Source organism: Mytilus trossulus, chromosome 12 (genome assembly GCF_036588685.1).
Source record: "Mytilus trossulus isolate FHL-02 chromosome 12, PNRI_Mtr1.1.1.hap1, whole genome shotgun sequence".
NCBI lineage: Eukaryota > Metazoa > Mollusca > Bivalvia > Mytilida > Mytilidae > Mytilus > Mytilus trossulus.
Window position 1 is genome coordinate 43,132,221 of NC_086384.1, and position 17,838 is coordinate 43,150,058.

The 17,838-nt window shown below is 32.2% G+C and overlaps 1 protein-coding gene across 4 annotated transcripts in view; it reads left to right on the forward strand.

Annotated features, from left to right (window-relative positions):
- The window catches only part of LOC134692142 (protein ELYS-like), a 79,378-nt gene that overhangs the window by 56,423 nt on the left and 5,117 nt on the right, over positions 1-17,838 (forward strand). For 3 of the 4 annotated variants that reach the window (XM_063552577.1, XM_063552576.1, XM_063552579.1), the window contains 4 exons: positions 1,255-1,477; positions 10,310-10,497; positions 11,572-14,315; positions 15,484-15,561. In XM_063552577.1, coding sequence (XP_063408647.1) covers positions 1,255-1,477; positions 10,310-10,497; positions 11,572-14,315; positions 15,484-15,561 — 3,233 coding nt within the window. The remainder of the gene's footprint in view (positions 1-1,254; positions 1,478-10,309; positions 10,498-11,571; positions 14,316-15,483; positions 15,562-17,838) is intronic. The other variant, XM_063552578.1, reaches the window with a different exon arrangement.

A 17,838-nucleotide genomic window follows, 5' to 3' on the forward strand; every position in this document is an offset into this window, starting at 1 on the left:
TCCATGAAACTTTGGTAAATTGTTTATATCTATTGATGTAAGTGTAAGCCAAAAAAGTGTCCCATGAAATTGTGTCCTCTAGAACAATATTTCACAGTTCGTCTGTGAAATTTTGTTCATGGGACAGAATATCACATTTGTAAACTATAAAATAGTGTCTCCCTTAGTGAAAAATTGTCCCTAGTACTTGCACATAATTTCATGGATGTTTTATAAAAAATATGTCACATATAAACCAGACTCAAGCTAGCGAACAATATAATACAATTTATATGTCTCTGATTTAACTATGAAAAAATGTCCAACGAAGGTCACAATAGAATCTTTTGTCAAGGGACACTTTTACATAGAAGTGGACAATATTTTATAATAAAATTATGTCCTGGACCAAATTTCATAGGTCATATCTGTTAAATTTGGTCCATGGGACATTATTTCATGGGGGACACTATTTAATCCTACATAAGCTCCCTTTCAATTTTTATAAATTTCAGATTTTACATTTCTGTGTTATGAATTTTTATGCTTAAAAAAGGGGTGATTTTTCAATTTTGGGACAATAACTAACACTTTCACAAAATATTATGCAACTTTGATAAATTGTTTATGTCAATTGACATAAGCTCTCTTTCCATTTTTATAAATTTTAGATTTTACGTTTTCTTAAGTAATGAATTTTTATACTAAAAAAAGGGGGATTTTATGCAACTTTGGTGAAACTGAGAGAAATGCATGTATCATGCGCTAAAGTGCAGCCCTTTATTTCTAATATATTTTCCTTCCTATGGGTTAAGTATTTGTGAAATCACAGTAGTTACAGTTATATAGAGAAATAACATTAGGTAAAGAGAAAAACTTCCTTACTGAAATTAGTTCAGAAAGCATGTTACTAAATATCATCCATTCTATGACTGACAAAATGTAGCTACAGATAAAAATTTGAAATGTAATATCAAAAGAACAATATTTTGTACAGCTAATTTCCTAATACATGTAAAGCAAGACTTTAGTTAGCTTGCTTGCTTTGTTTGTATTAAGTACAATTGTTATTGTGATAATGTCCAATCAAAATTAAATATAAGATATACTGGTTAAAATATGCCTACTTTATTGTTTGAAATGTCAATGTTAATTACATGGCTTAAATTAATGTTTAAACAAACAGAGCAAGCAAGCCTTCCAAAGTTTTACTGTACAAGTGTTCAGAAATTAGCTGTAAATTGAGAATTTATGTTGTGCTGTTTTTTTAAATAGTTTGTGAAGAAGTACCAGTCATATCAGCACCTGGAACTCCTCGTTCTGTTTCCTTCCGAGAAGCTACAATACCAGCAACACCAAAACAACTGAGATTCGTAGAGCCACAGGCAGAGGTCACAAAGGTCAAAACACCACAATCATGCTTAAAAAGTCACAAATCAATACTAAGGTCACCACCAAGTCCAAAATCAGTGAAAGATAGAAGCCCAACTCCAGAAAGGTAGGTCTGATTTTACCAGATGTTTGTAAATTCAGGCACTTTTGTGTGCATGTATTATTGGTTTTTTTTAAGGATGTACTTAGGTGAGGTTTTAGAATTTGTGTCAAATGTTCGGACTCCTTATTGTTTTTCCATAAAATACAAAGTAAAATATTTTGCCCCATAACACTTAGTTATTTTTTCATATAAGTCATATGAAACAAGTGAGTGGTGAAAAATAATGTTTGTCCAATTCTTGAACCAATGCATGTATACATCATAAAATTAGTCATCTGTGCACGAATTTATCATTATTTTCGCAAATATATCATATGATCATCATTTTTTTTCTTCTCTCTGTTTGATATGATTTAATAAATATGGCTGCTCATTAAATGTCGTGTTTTGAAGCTGAGTTTTACCGATTGTCACCTTATAGTAAACAAATCACAAAAAGCATGGGTATTGAGCACGTGTTTAACATGTATAATCAGATATTTGTTTATTTCAATGACAGATCCATGCGTATTGCGTTCACCGGATTTTTTCAAGGAGGGTTAAGCTTGGGTCACTATGCATACGGAAAATATGTCAGCAAATTGCTTCCATTTAGTTATAAAAAAACATATGCATATTTTTTTTAATTTGAGGTTTCTTATGCCTTTAAGGTGTAACACCACTAATTAAGGCCCGGCCAGAAAGCACATACCAGAAAGAAGTACATATTTAACACAAAATAGTTCCTACGCATGAGTGTTACTTCCAAAATATGTAGAATATTTAGGTATTTTTGGTATGAAATGAAAGCTGAAGGACTGGTGATCATTGTATAACACTTTTGGACTTTTAATTATAAATATTAAAAAAACTGCATCAAATTTTAAAAAGAGGGTTCATTTTGTCTGTTTGTCAGATTTGAAGTACCTACTCTGGTACATCCGAAGTTCCGGGAACCAGTTTTTTCTTATATGCCATGTAAGGTATGTTGATTTTTTCAGTAGAAGACACCATAAAGTGTTGCTTTGAAATGCAATGATTGCCACTTTATTTGAACTTAAAACAAAAGAGGTGTTCCTTCTTGAAACGGAGGAATTTAACATAGAAAGCAATGGGACCATGAATTAGTGGTGTACTTCCTATTACAGAGAATCATCAGAAATCCATTTTATTGAAGTTGTACCTATTCCAATGAAAATAATTCAAATTTGATGTTAGTAATCATGATTTATCATCTTTTTTTGGTGAACCATCCTGTTTATGTGAAATTTAAGATCTTTAATTGGCATACTCAAGTATTTTAGCCTTTTATGGTCATACAACATGCATGCAGTTAAGACTTGACTCAAAATTCTTATTTTTGCATTTTTTGTGATTGAAATCAATAAAACATGCATTTTATGACTTGTGTATGGTACAAAATAGCTCTTGGTCAAAATAATCATATGATTTTTCAAGTTTTATTGTTTTTCTTATGGTAGCCTTTTACAATTTAGGCATATGGTATATACTCATATAAGAATTCTAAAATCTCAATGTACATGCAATTTTGAACCAGTTTAGCAAGTTATCTAGCTGAGTGATATATAAATTGCTCTTAATAATCTATGTTTAACCACAGAATTATGGTTTATACAAAACAAAAGCAATTTTCCAATTTAAAGAAAAAAGGGGGGACAATTTTCTCATTTATGTCCTAAGTTTGGACTAATATATTTTTATTTAATGAAGAACCTCTGATAAAAAAATGACTATTGGTAAGCACATATCTTTCCTTATAAAAATTAATACATAAAACAATGATATTGAGAATAAAAAAAGTATATTTTCCATTGGTAATATCCATATGCAGTTTTCTTTGAATAACCCATATGTTACTACCAGTCCAATTAGAAAAATAGTATTTGGACTAAAGCTTTATATGTTTTTTAATGCTTGAAATAAATCATAGAATGAAATAAAGTAATGCTCAAGTCAATATAGCAAGTTAGGTTCTGTTATAGGTGTAACACCACTAATTAAGGCCCGGCCAGAAAGCACATACCAGAAAGAAGTACATATTTAACACAAAATAGTTCCTACGCATGAGTGTTACTTCCAAAATATGTAGAATATTTAGGTATTTTTGGTATGAAATGAAAGCTGAAGGACTGGTGATCATTGTATAACACTTTTGGACTTTTAATTATAAATATTAAAAAAACTGCATCAAATTTTAAAAAGAGGGTTCATTTTGTCTGTTTGTCAGATTTGAAGTACCTACTCTGGTACATCCGAAGTTCCGGGAACCAGTTTTTTCTTATATGCCATGTAAGGTATGTTGATTTTTTCAGTAGAAGACACCATAAAGTGTTGCTTTGAAATGCAATGATTGCCACTTTATTTGAACTTAAAACAAAAGAGGTGTTCCTTCTTGAAACGGAGGAATTTAACATAGAAAGCAATGGGACCATGAATTAGTGGTGTACTTCCTTAATAGCACATGAAAGGTCATTTACCAAAATTTTAAAAGATTCTTGATTTTCTTTCTTTTGTTTTGAGACCCAAATAATACCAATGCAAATATAAGGTAAAAGTCTGAATCTGCCTTTTCCCGCCATATTTTAAATCTCAAATATTGCGAAAAGGAGGTCCATGACCTATCAACATTTTTAGCTTATTTTTTATCCTTAAATAATGCTCTACCAGATTATAGTAACAATTTTAAATTCTTAATTTATTAATTTTCACCTAACCTCACCTTAGTTCATCCATAAGCAATTGACATAAGTATGAGTTTCATAACTGTAAACTTAGGGAATGGTGTATACTAATAGTGTTATCAAAATCTGAAATGTGATTAAGGAGTTTTTATATGCGATTTTCCACAATACTGAATAGTAAAAACACCACAAAAATTTCTAAATTTTCAGTATTTGTAGCCAATTTTTGTAGATTATATAAAAAAAGAAGATGTGGTATGATTGCCAATGAGACAACTATCCCAAAAGACAAAACTATCACAGACATTAATTACTATAGGGCACTGTACGGCCTTCAACAATGAGCAAAGCTAGAAAAACGAGAAAACTAAAAGCCTTATTTATGTAATAAAATGAAAGATGTAGGTTATATGTGAATCACCAATTTTAAAGTTCAATGAGGTAAAATAAAATATCTCTAGGCTGGTATGCAAACTTAGGTCCACCAAAATTATTTTTTTCCTCAATCATCACAAAATGGATACCCACAAAAAATAAATGAATCCACAATTATTTATTTATTTATTATCTAGTGGTGAATTACATATATAGACCACAGAGTACTGATTAAGTGTTTAACAGCAGTCGAAGATCCATATAGTTTGTTTATAATTGAAAACAATCCATTTGCATTTTTCTATAAGAAAAATAGTTTTTAGTACAAAATGTCTATGTCTGAAATGTTTTATTTACATGTAAATAAAAAAATGTAGAAAATTCTATTTCAATTAAACTCATTCTGTTGATTTCATTATTATTCCGTGATTATCAATACTTCATGGGTTTAGGTTAACAACAAATTTAAATGTTCAATAACAAATTTTCTATTGCCTTGTATGAAAAAATATGGAAAAACCACAAAATCAAATATTCAAGAAAAATGCTATATTTCGTCTCTCTACAAAAATTTGTATCCTCAAGTTTTGAATGTAGTGATTGATCAATCTAATCATGACGTCTTATGGACACGTATTATAGTTAATGTTGTGGTTTATTTATTTTCAGTATATCAAGGTCCCCTATGATGTCTTATGGACAGGTATTATAGTTAATGTTGTGGTCTATTTATTTTCAGTATATCAAGGTCCCCTATGATGTCTTATGGACAGGTATTATAGTTAATGTTGTGGTCTATTTATTTTCAGTATATCAAGGTCCCCTATGACGTCTTATGGACACGTATTATAGTTAATGTTGTGGTTTATTTATTTTCAGTATATCAAGGTCCCCTATGACGTCTTATGGACACGTATTATAGTTAATGTTGTGGTCTATTTATTTTCAGTATATCAAGGTCCCCTATGATGTCTTATGGACACGTATTATAGTTAATGTTGTTGTTTATTTATTTTCAATATATCAAGGTCCCCTATGACGTCTTATGGACACGTATTATAGTTAATGTTGTTGTTTATTTATTTTCAGTATATCAAGGTCCCCTATGACGTCTTATGGACAGGTATTATAGTTAATGTTGTGGTTTATTTATTTTCAGTATATCAAGGTCCCCTATGATGTCTTATGGACACGTATTATAGTTAATGTTGTGGTTTATTTATTTTCAGTATATCAAGGTCCCCTATGACGTCTTATGGACACGTATTATAGTTAATGTTGTGGTTTATTTATTTTCAGTATATCAAGGTCCCCTATGACGTCTTATGGACACGTATTATAGTTAATGTTGTGGTTTATTTATTTTCAGTATATCAAGGTCCCCTATGACGTCTTATGGACACGTATTATAGTTAATGTTGTGGTTTATTTATTTTCAGTATATCAAGGTCCCCTATGACGTCTTATGGACACGTATTATAGTTAATGTTGTGGTCTATTTATTTTCAGTATATCAAGGTCCCCTATGACGTCTTATGGACACGTATTATAGTTAATGTTGTGGTTAATTTATTTTCAGTATATCAAGGTCCCCTATGACGTCTTATGGACACGTATTATAGTTAATGTTGTGGTTCATTTATTTTCAGTATATCAAGGTCCCCTATGACGTCTTATGGACAGGTATTATAGTTAATGTTGTGGTCTATTTATTTTCAGTATATCAAGGTCCCCTATGACGTCTTATGGACACGTATTATAGTTAATGTTGTGGTTTATTTATTTTCAGTATATCAAGGTCCCCTATGATGTCTTATGGACACGTATTATAGTTAATGTTGTGGTTCATTTATTTTCAGTATATCAAGGTCCCCTATGACGTCTTATGGACAGGTATTATAGTTAATGTTGTGGTCTATTTATTTTCAGTATATCAAGGTCCCCTATGACGTCTTATGGACACGTATTATAGTTAATGTTGTGGTTTATTTATTTTCAGTATATCAAGGTCCCCTATGACGTCTTATGGACACGTATTATAGTTAATGTTGTGGTTTATTTATTTTCAGTATATCAAGGTCCCCTATGATGTCTTATGGACACGTATTATAGTTAATGTTGTGGTTTATTTATTTTCAGTATATCAAGGTCCCCTATGATGTCTTATGGACACGTATTATAGTTAATGTTGTGGTTTATTTATTTTCAGTATATCAAGGTCCCCTATGACGTCTTATGGACATGTATTATAGTTAATGTTGTGGTTCATTTATTTTCAGTATATCAAGGTCCCCTATGACGTCTTATGGACACGTATTATAGTTAATGTTGTGGTTCATTTATTTTAAGTATATCAAGGTCCCCTATGACGTCTTATGGACATGTATTATAGTTTATGTTGTGGTTTATTTATTTTCAGTATATCAAGGTCCCCTATGACGCCCTATGGACACGTATTATAGTTAATGTTGTGGTTCATTTATTTTCAGTATATCAAGGTCCCCTATGACGTCTTATGGACAGGTATTATAGTTAATGTTGTTGTTTATTTATTTTCAATATATCAAGGTCCCCTATGACGTCTTATGGACACGTATTATAGTTAATGTTGTGGTTTATTTATTTTCAGTATATCAAGGTCCCCTATGACGTCTTATGGACATGTATTATAGTTTATGTTGTGGTTTATTTATTTTCAGTATATCAAGGTCCCCTATGACGTCTTATGGACACATATTATAGTTAATGTTGTGGTTCATTTATTTTCAGTATATCAAGGTCCCCTATGACGTCTTATGGACACGTATTATAGTTAATGTTGTGGTTCATTTATTTTCAGTATATCAAGGTCCCCTATGACCTCTTATGGACACGTATTATAGTTAATGTTGTGGTTTATTTATTTTCAGTATATCAAGGTCCCCTATGACGTCTTATGGACACGTATTATAGTTAATGTTGTGGTTTATTTATTTTCAGTATATCAAGGTCCCCTATGACGTCTTATGGACACGTATTATAGTTAATGTTGTGGTTTATTTATTTTCAGTATATCAAGGTCCCCTATGACGTCTTATGGACACGTATTATAGTTAATGTTGTGGTTTATTTATTTTCAGTATATCAAGGTCCCCTATGACGTCTTATGGACACGTATTATAGTTAATGTTGTTGTTTATTTATTTTAAGTATATCAAGGTCCCCTATGACGTCTTATGGACACGTATTATAGTTAATGTTGTGGTTTATTTATTTTCAGTATATCAAGGTCCCCTATGACGTCTTATGGACATGTATTATAGTTAATGTTGTGGTTTATTTATTTTCAGTATATTAAGGTCCCCTATGACGTCTTATGGACATGTATTATAGTTAATGTTGTGGTTTATTTATTTTCAGTATATCAAGGTCCCCTATGACGTCTTATGGACACGTATTATAGTTAAAGTTGTGGTTTATTTATTTTCAGTATATCAAGATCCCCTATGACGTCTTATGGACAGGTATTATAGTTAATGTTGTGGTCTATTTATTTTCAGTATATCAAGGTCCCCTATGACGTCTTATGGACACGTATTATATTTAATGTTGTGGTATATTTATTTTCAGTATATCAAGGTCCCCTATGATGTCTTATGGACATGTATTATAGTTAATGTTGTGGTTTATTTATTTTCAGTATATCAAGGTCCCCTATGACGTCTTATGGACACGTATTATAGTTAAAGTTGTGGTTTATTTATTTTCAGTATATCAAGGTCCCCTATGACGTCTTATGGACACGTATTATATTTAATGTTGTGGTATATTTATTTTCAGTATATCAAGGTCCCCTATGACGTCATATGGACACGTATTATAGTTAATGTTGTGGTTTATTTATTTTCAGTATATCAAGATCCCCTATGACGTCTTATGGACACGTATTATAGTTAAAGTTGTGGTTTATTTATTTTCAGTATATCAAGATCCCCTATGACGTCTTATGGACATGTATTATAGTTAATGTTGTGGTTTATTTATTTTCAGTATATCAAGGTCCCCTATGACGTCTTATGGACACGTATTATAGTTAAAGTTGTGGTTTATTTATTTTCAGTATATCAAGGTCCCCTATGATGTCTTATGGACACGTATTATAGTTAATGTTGTGGTTTATTTATTTTCAGTATATCAAGGTCCCCTATGACGTCTTATGGACACGTATTATAGTTAATGTTGTGGTTTATTTATTTTCAGTATATCAAGGTCCCCTATGACGTCTTATGGACAGGTATTATAGTTAATGTTGTTGTTTATTTATTTTCAGTATATCAAGGTCCCCTATGATGTCTTATGGACACGTATTATAGTTAATGTTGTGGTTTATTTATTTTCAGTATATCAAGGTCCCCTATGACGTCTTATGGACACGTATTATAGTTAATGTTGTTGTTTATTTATTTTCAATATATCAAGGTCCCCTATGATGTCTTATGGACAGGTATTATAGTTAAAGTTGTGGTTTATTTATTTTCAGTATATCAAGGTCCCCTATGATGTCTTATGGACAGGTATTATAGTTAAAGTTGTGGTTTATTTATTTTCAGTATATCAAGGTCCCCTATGACGTCTTATGGACAGGTATTATAGTTAAAGTTGTGGTTTATTTATTTTCAGTATATCAAGGTCCCCTATGATGTCTTATGGACAGGTATTATAGTTAATGTTGTTGTTTATTTATTTTCAGTATATCAAGGTCCCCTATGATGTCTTATGGACAGGTATTATAGTTAAAGTTGTGGTTTATTTATTTTCAGTATATCAAGGTCCCCTATGACGTCTTATGGACAGGTATTATAGTTAATGTTGTGGTTTATTTATTTTCAGTATATCAAGGTCCCCTATGACGTCTTATGGACACGTATTATAGTTAATGTTGTTGTTTATTTATTTTCAATATATCAAGGTCCCCTATGACGTCTTATGGACAGGTATTATAGTTAATGTTGTGGTTTATTTATTTTCAGTATATCAAGGTCCCCTATGATGTCTTATGGACACGTATTATAGTTAAAGTTGTGGTTTATTTATTTTCAGTATATCAAGGTCCCCTATGACGTCTTATGGACACGTATTATAGTTAATGTTGTGGTTTATTTATTTTCAGTATATCAAGGTCCCCTATGATGTCTTATGGACACGTATTATAGTTAATGTTGTGGTTAATTTATTTTCAGTATATCAAGGTCCCCTATGACGTCTTATGGACATGTATTATAGTTAATGTTGTGGTTTATTTATTTTCAGTATATCAAGGTCCCCTATGACGTCTTATGGACACGTATTATAGTTAATGTTGTGGTTTATTTATTTTCAGTATATCAAGGTCCCCTATGACGTCTTATGGACACGTATTATAGTTAATGTTGTGGTTTATTTATTTTCAGTATATCAAGGTCCCCTATGATGTCTTATGGACACGTATTATAGTTAATGTTGTGGTTTATTTATTTTCAGTATATCAAGGTCCCCTATGACGTCTTATGGACACGTATTATATTTAATGTTGTGGTATATTTATTTTCAGTATATCAAGGTCCCCTATGAGGTCTTATGGACACGTATTATAGTTAATGTTGTGGTTTATTTATTTTCAGTATATCAAGGTCCCCTATGACGTCTTATGGACACGTATTATATTTAATGTTGTGGTATATTTATTTTCAGTATATCAAGGTCCCCTATGAGGTCTTATGGACACGTATTATAGTTAATGTTGTGGTTTATTTATTTTCAGTATATCAAGGTCCCCTAAACATAAATCAACTTTGGATATACTACAGAGACCACCACTCCATGAAACGGAGCGTCCTAATACCAGCCATGAACAGCGATCACTTGAGGAAGACACAGAAACTGATGATAGTGTCATGATAGTGGACAAAGATATAACATTTAATTATTCTAAGAAGTCTGAAGCAGAGGGTAATTCTAATGGCTATTCTATTAATCTGGGTGTTGAGGGAATTTAAAAATTATTTGTGTGTTAATCTTTTTAAATGGATGGGGGAGGTCAGATAGTGTCTTTCAAAACCCCCAAACAACCAAAATTTAATTAACTTTAAGGATTTATTTTGCATACATCAAATGGTCAGACAACCATAAATGATGGAGAACTTATGTCCAAAAGCCCTTAAAGGGATTTTCATTGAAAATGTGGTGTAGAAACTGCTATGTCCATTTGACTTCTATATATTTGCAGAAAAAAATTCTTAAAAACTCATTTTTATAAATTAATAATTTTTTCCTTGATGTATGTTAATATATGATATATACGAACTCTGACTTTTAATTTCATAATTTTTGGTCAATAATTAAAAAAGTTTCCCATTAGGTCTCTATGTTAATTTTATTTTTTGAAGTGTTGATTACCAGATGGAGTAAGTATAAGTAGTGTAACGGCCTTTAAACCAAAACAAAAACAACATACATGTGCATTAATGTTTGTTTATTTGTACCATGTGACTATACCGATTTGAATATTAAAGGACACCAATGAAAATTATCATCACTTTATAGTTTTGATTATTGATTTTAAGTTAACTTACTATACACAAACTTGTAAGATTTCCGTTGCTATTTTTTTCTAAATAGGTGCAATTTGGGTACCCTTACGTTATAGAAGTCAAATGGACAATAACATCAATTTAAAGATTTTGCTTTAACCAGTCAGATTAACTCACCTGTGGCTGTTCATAGAACTCTGTTAAATCATTTTTCTTTGTTGGGTTCCAATTTTCATGGATTTTGTTGAAATGATGAACCACAAATTTAGATATTCAATAAAGTATAAATTTCTCATAGGGTTATCTATGAAAAATTTGGCAAAATTTACAAAAACACGACTTTTCTTCAAACCACAAAAATTGTTACCTATGTAGGCATTAAAAAAGTTCACAATATTTGAAATTTATTTTAGAATAAATTTAGCTTCATGTACTAAAGGGACAAAAAGTATGCTATCATCAAAACTATTACATAGTATATTTCTTTTTTCAGTGGAAGCTAAAGACAGCAGTACTGAGGAGGTTGATGAACGACCTAACTTCCTTGAACAGCCTCCAGCCCCTCCTGCTCAAGTAACTTCTCTTAAAAAGTCAGTGATGCTGACCAGTCCCGTTAAACTTAGACATAGTCCACTTAAAACTACCGCTGCACCAAGATCTCCTACAGTCAAGTTGACAAAATCACCGGCAAGAGGAATGATGCCGCCAAAGTTTGAATTCCCAGATGAGGAATTCCCCGAACAAGAACGTAGCCCTCGGGTGAAATTTGTGGAGATGGACAGTGGAAACAGTCAATCAATAGAAACAGCTACTCAATCCAGTGAACCAATAGAAATTGATGACACAGATGAGGAAGATGTTAACACAAATAATGAAAAGGCGGTTTCGTTCGGTGGGGTTGTAGAACACGGAAATTCGATACACGAGATTGATGATAGCTTGTCTTCAGATGAAGATCTAGATGACAAAATCAACGAGATTGAGAACAGAATAACTGATCTGGCTCAAGAAGAAGATCTAGAGGAATATGCAATGGAGGACAGAGAACTCAAACCACAGAGATTGTTTCAAAAGAAAAATCGATCCGTTTCCATAAAATTTGTAATTCCAGATAGTAGTTCGGGTTTAAAGGAAAGTATTCAAGTTTCGGTTGAAAGTGTTTCTGATGATGTTACTAGCTCAGATAAAGAGGAGACTCACATCTCGTATGACGAAAATGTACCATTAGTTTTATCTTCTTTTGAGAAAGAGGAGGACTCATCAGTTTCTGGAGGTGAAGCCAAAGTTACAACTACTGGAGAAGAAGATGAAAATTTACATCTTGAGTTGAGTGATGAAGATGAGGTTATGGATGTAGATGATGGTCAGATTCGTTCAAGCCTAAAGGAGTCAAGTCATTCTGAATCGGAAGCAGCCTTGATCAATGTCTATTCAAGTTTTGTTGATTCTTTGTCAAAGGATGCTCTCGAGTCAGAAGATAATAAGGATGAAGACGGGAACCAGTTACAAGCAACTGGTATTGATGTAGAGGAAGAAGATACTTTGCCTGATGGTGACCAGCTAAATGATGAAGATGCTACTGATATTGACAATGCAGAGAAAGAGATAGACAGTGATTCACTAGGACAGGACAACAAGGAACCAGTTAGTGGAGGAGATTCTGAATTGCCTCCCTTGATAGAAATAGAGGAAAGTTGTTTTGATGAAAAACGTCTTTCTACTTTGTTAGAAAATGAAGATAATTCTGATAATGAAGTTTTAGACGAAAAAAAATCAACTGATAAAAGTTCACGTCCTCACAAACCTCGAACAAGGAGTGATTCATTGTCAGAAGAGCCAGAATTACGTAGATCATCAAGACGTTTGTCCTCTATGTCAACAGTTGAAGAAGCTGTATTGCCCATTTCTAAATCACCTGGCCGTAAAAAGAAAGTAGAAATGAATTCTTTGATCGAATCTAGTGACTTGGAATTACGCAGGTCTTCAAGACGTTTGTCCTCCATGTCAACAGTTGAAGAAGCAGAAATTGTATTGCCTGTTTCTAAATCACCTGGCCGTAAAAAGAAAGAAGTCATCAAAGAACCACCTAAGTCTCCAGGAAGAAGAAAGAGTGTTCTAAACACTGAATCTGAGGTCATAGAAAGTGACATTGTTATTAAATCTCCTGCTAGAAGAGGAAGAAAAGGTCCTCAGGATGAAGATGCTAATTCAAAATCTCCTAGTCGTAGACAGAGTCTTAGAATAGCTGATAGTGTTCAAATAGAAACAGTAAAATCACCCAGCCGTAGAAAAGGAACAAAAAAAGCTGAAGAAGAAAATTTAGAACAAGGCGTCTCTGAAGAAGAAGACCTACAAAAAGTGCAATCACCAAGTCGTAGAAGTACAAAAACTGTCGACTATAAAGGAATGACATCACCAAGTAATAGAAGGAACAAAAGTAAATCACCAGAACACTCGAAAATTGAAATATCCGCATCGAAATCTCCGGGAAGAAAAAAATCAAAATCTCCAGGGAGAAGAAAAAGTATTTTAAAGGCTGACAGTGAATCTAACATGGAAACAAGTGAGTCAACTGTTCTAAAATCTCCAGGGAGAAGAAAAAGTATTTTAAAAGATGTTGAAGAAAGTGAATCATCCGTTCCAAAATCTCCTGGGAGAAGAAAAAGTATTCTAAAGGCTGACAGTGAAACTAACATTGAAACAAGTGAGCCATCAGTTCCAAAATCTCCTGGGAGAAGAAAAAGTATTCTAAAAGGTGTTGAGAAAGCTGAAGAAAGTGAGTCAACCTTTCCAAAATCTCCTGGGAGAAGAAAAAGTATTTTAAAAGGTGTTGACACAATTGAAGAAAGTAAGTCATCTGTTTCAAAATCTCCTGGGAGAAGAAAAAGTATTTTAAAAGATGGAGATGAGTCCAACAGCATTCTTAAATCTCCTGGAAGAGGAAGAAAAAAAGGCACAAAGATTTTAGATGAGGATAACACCGAGAGTGAACATTTAGTGTCTGAAAACAATACAAATAAGGAAGACAATGACAAAATTAATGTGAAGAAATCACCTGGTAGGAGGAAAAAGCAGACAGATTCATTTACGGAGGTCAAGTCTCCTTCTAGGAGATCAGTAGCATCAAGACAACTGTCGGCTGTTTCTGATGAAAGTTTGTCATCAAGGAGGTCATTAAGGTCACAGTCACCCATGTTAGAGGATGAGGATGAAATTCCTATTGACATTATAGATCAGGTAATGTTCCTTTACAATTTTAAAAATAAATACAGCAAGCTACTGTTAATTCAAAAAATTATTACTGCGATTATTAAAGAAAGGACGAAAATGCAAAATCAATTATTGTGATTTCAGGAAAGAAAGCATACAGCATGTACAGATAAATTGATCAGATTACCCAATATAAGTTATTATTTCAATACTCACTCAGTCACATTATTCCAATTAAAAAAAAAAACACGCAATAATTTCTGAATTAACAGTATTCAATAATTTGAAATCAACCTTATGCATTGTCAATGTCACGCATAGGCGGATCCAGGGGGGCCCGGGCCCCCCCTTTCGTGGGAAAAATTTGGTTGATTATATAGGGAATCATTGAAGCATGACTGGAGTGGGCCCCTCTTAGGAAAAGTTCTTGATCCGCCACTGTCACCCAACTGCAGAAAATTATGCATCAAAAAACAATTTTAAACTTTAAATCATAAACATAAATATACAGATAGTTCTTTTTTAAAATTCCTGTAAAACCCTGTATATTTGATATGGGGTTTGTGTGCATTTCTGTGCTGTATCCCTTTATAAAAATAACATGGTGTTGAAGAAAAATTCAAAACGCTTCGCCAAAATAACAGATGAAGAAATTGATGATAAAAGACTGAAAATAAATGCAAAAAACACATTAAGGCTAACAATGGAAATAAGAAGATGTGGTATGAGTGCCAATGAGACAAGTTGTTATTGAAGGCAAATGTTTATGTATTTATACTATATTAGACCAATGGAAGAAGGTTCTAAACATTGAAGACTTGATCCCATTTATATGCCAATTAGTCTAAATAAAACATCAGAAAGTCGGTAAAATAAATTTGTTACACACTGACAGTTTACTGGTGACGTAATATGACATCTTTGCTCTCACCCATACAGAATTTTCTGACCCATGTAAATTCTATTAGGTCACTAGCACACTGTGTAACTAATATTATTCGATGGATACCAGATTTCCTAGGTATAAATAAACCACAAATTTAAAGGTCGAATGATGTGCAACAGGCTTTGCCACATACACAAACTATAATATCCATGAAAATACAATTTTTCCTCACTTCATGAAAATTGGTACCCATGTGAATAAATGAATCTACAGTGATTAACTTTTATTGTAACTATTGTCACTTTCAAGCAGGAAGAACAAATGCAGTCTGATGAAGAAATACTGACCCCACCAGATTCAGAAATGGATTCACCAAGTAAAAATAAGGTAAGGAAAGTCCAATATTGTAAAAAGATAATCTAACTTAAAAAAAAAACTACTCAATAGCTTAGAATAACATTGATTTGTTATTATTCAATTTTAAACCAACAGGTGGTTGCAATATATGGACCATAATTTGCTATTGGGCTCCGTTTCCTATAACTATAGAAAAGTGATAAAATGTGAATTACTGTAAGAAAAGTTGTAACTACATCTAAAGATGCCATTATTTTTATCAACATACAAGTGTATGCTACTCTTCCCTAGAAAAAAAAATAAAATATACGAATTTCAAAGATTCTACAATCGTATTTTTGTGTCCTTTCTCGCGTTACTTTTTGCTTCCGAAGAGCATAACGCTGACTGATTTATAGATAATCGTCACCGGCAAATTCGTAACTTTTGCTTTCAAATAACAAAGAACATCGACCAATAAGAATAGTGAGAAGAAAATGCAGAGAACTCTAAGTATTTATGTAGCAGATGTAAGAACAGTGGCGTGATTTTTGTGTCCGATTTCGTAACGCAATTTTTAGATGGTGTAATCTGCTTTGTTGTAATAGAATTCTTAAAAACAATATGCAAAAATGAACTCTCGCGAGATGTTCAAACAGGTAAATCCGAGATGATTTACATTCTTGTTTTGATCTTCGTAATAATTAAGTAAGAAAATTACGTAATCGTTATGCGTTACATTTCACACGTAACAGAAGTCCAGTTATTTATTAAAATTGTTTTTGTCCTTAAGTTCTAATCATTTCCGGTCATACGTGAAACATGTGACTAACATGTGATAACGCCATTACGGCCGGATGTACGAAATACTAGGTCTAAACATTGTTTTTGTTTCCAACGGGATGTTAGCAAACATAATCTGTAGACTTGTTTCGTCTTGTTTAAAAGAGGAAAATACAATTGTCAAAGAGATTGCGCTGGTGGTCTGTTATTTTTCCTACGTGCATAATGTTACATACGATCCTGTGAGCAAATAAATGCCCAATGACTTGACAAAATCGATTTCATATTTGACAGACGTTAGAACACATTTCGTTTCCCGATAATGACGTGAAGAGTCCTTGGAAAAATCAATCGAAATTACGTCTCTTATCATTGTACCAATGCTCGTTGGATTGATTTAACTTCAGCAGTAAATATTACTGGATATTTTAGGTGAATAAATATAATTTAATAAAAAAATACATGTTAACATACCATTACACTTGGAATGTACAAAGTTGGAATCTTTGTCACAGTTTTTAATTAAATATTTTTTATTCATGTTCTGCAAACACTTATCAGAAACGCAATAAACTTGTCAAAGAAGAAGTAAACTTTTACCATGCATGACTTGAAAGAAAGTACTTTATTGATTTTAGCCCACTAAAGTAGGTTAAAATGTGGAAACCATGTAGATGGTGTACAGGTCACAAGTATCACATTGTGCCTATTTTAAAGATTTTAATTCCAAGTTAAATGTTTTTTTCTTTACTTGATTTAAAGAATGTTACATTGCCAATGATTTGGAATAAGTTGTATATAACTGGAATATCAAAAACAAATATAAATACATTTTTGGGGCTTAAACATCAAGATACAACGATTATGGTATCCTGTATCAATATGGAAAATTTTGAATAAATTGTACTAATTGATTTCAAAACAAGCACATATTTAGGAGTTTTATAATTCTGTTACATTTAAGATGGATTTTAAGAAAAGGTATACTGTTCAGATTATTTTAAGCAGATTTTGCATAAAATAAAACTAAAAAAATGCTTTCGGTTTCTTATGGTTTCCTGTCAGGCTTAAAAAAAACTTTAATATAACATTGAAAATAGATTTTAAATATTAACATGAAGCAAGTAACACTAGTAATGGTGTTTATTTATGTCTTTGAATTATATTGTGCAAAATAAAGAAAATAAAGATTGGTTTCCTGTTTGGTTTCATGTCACGTAAACGGTGAATCAAAATGTATTAATTTTTTAACGAAAAACTCAATTGTTCCATTCATACTATTCTAACACCAACACAACCCACAAAATAAAAGCTAAATTTACTTGCGACCCAGTAGCGGAGACAGTAAACAGATATTTTCGACCATCAAATCCCCAATTGATGCCGTCGGAGCTTAAAATACAATATTGTTATCTCCATTCTAATGAAACATGTATTTAAAATCTGTCATATGCTGTCTGCGCTTGAGCATACGTCCCATATCATCAATTGTCAATTGATGCCTTGTAAATAAGTGACGTTATCCAATCAAAATGAACGTTACAA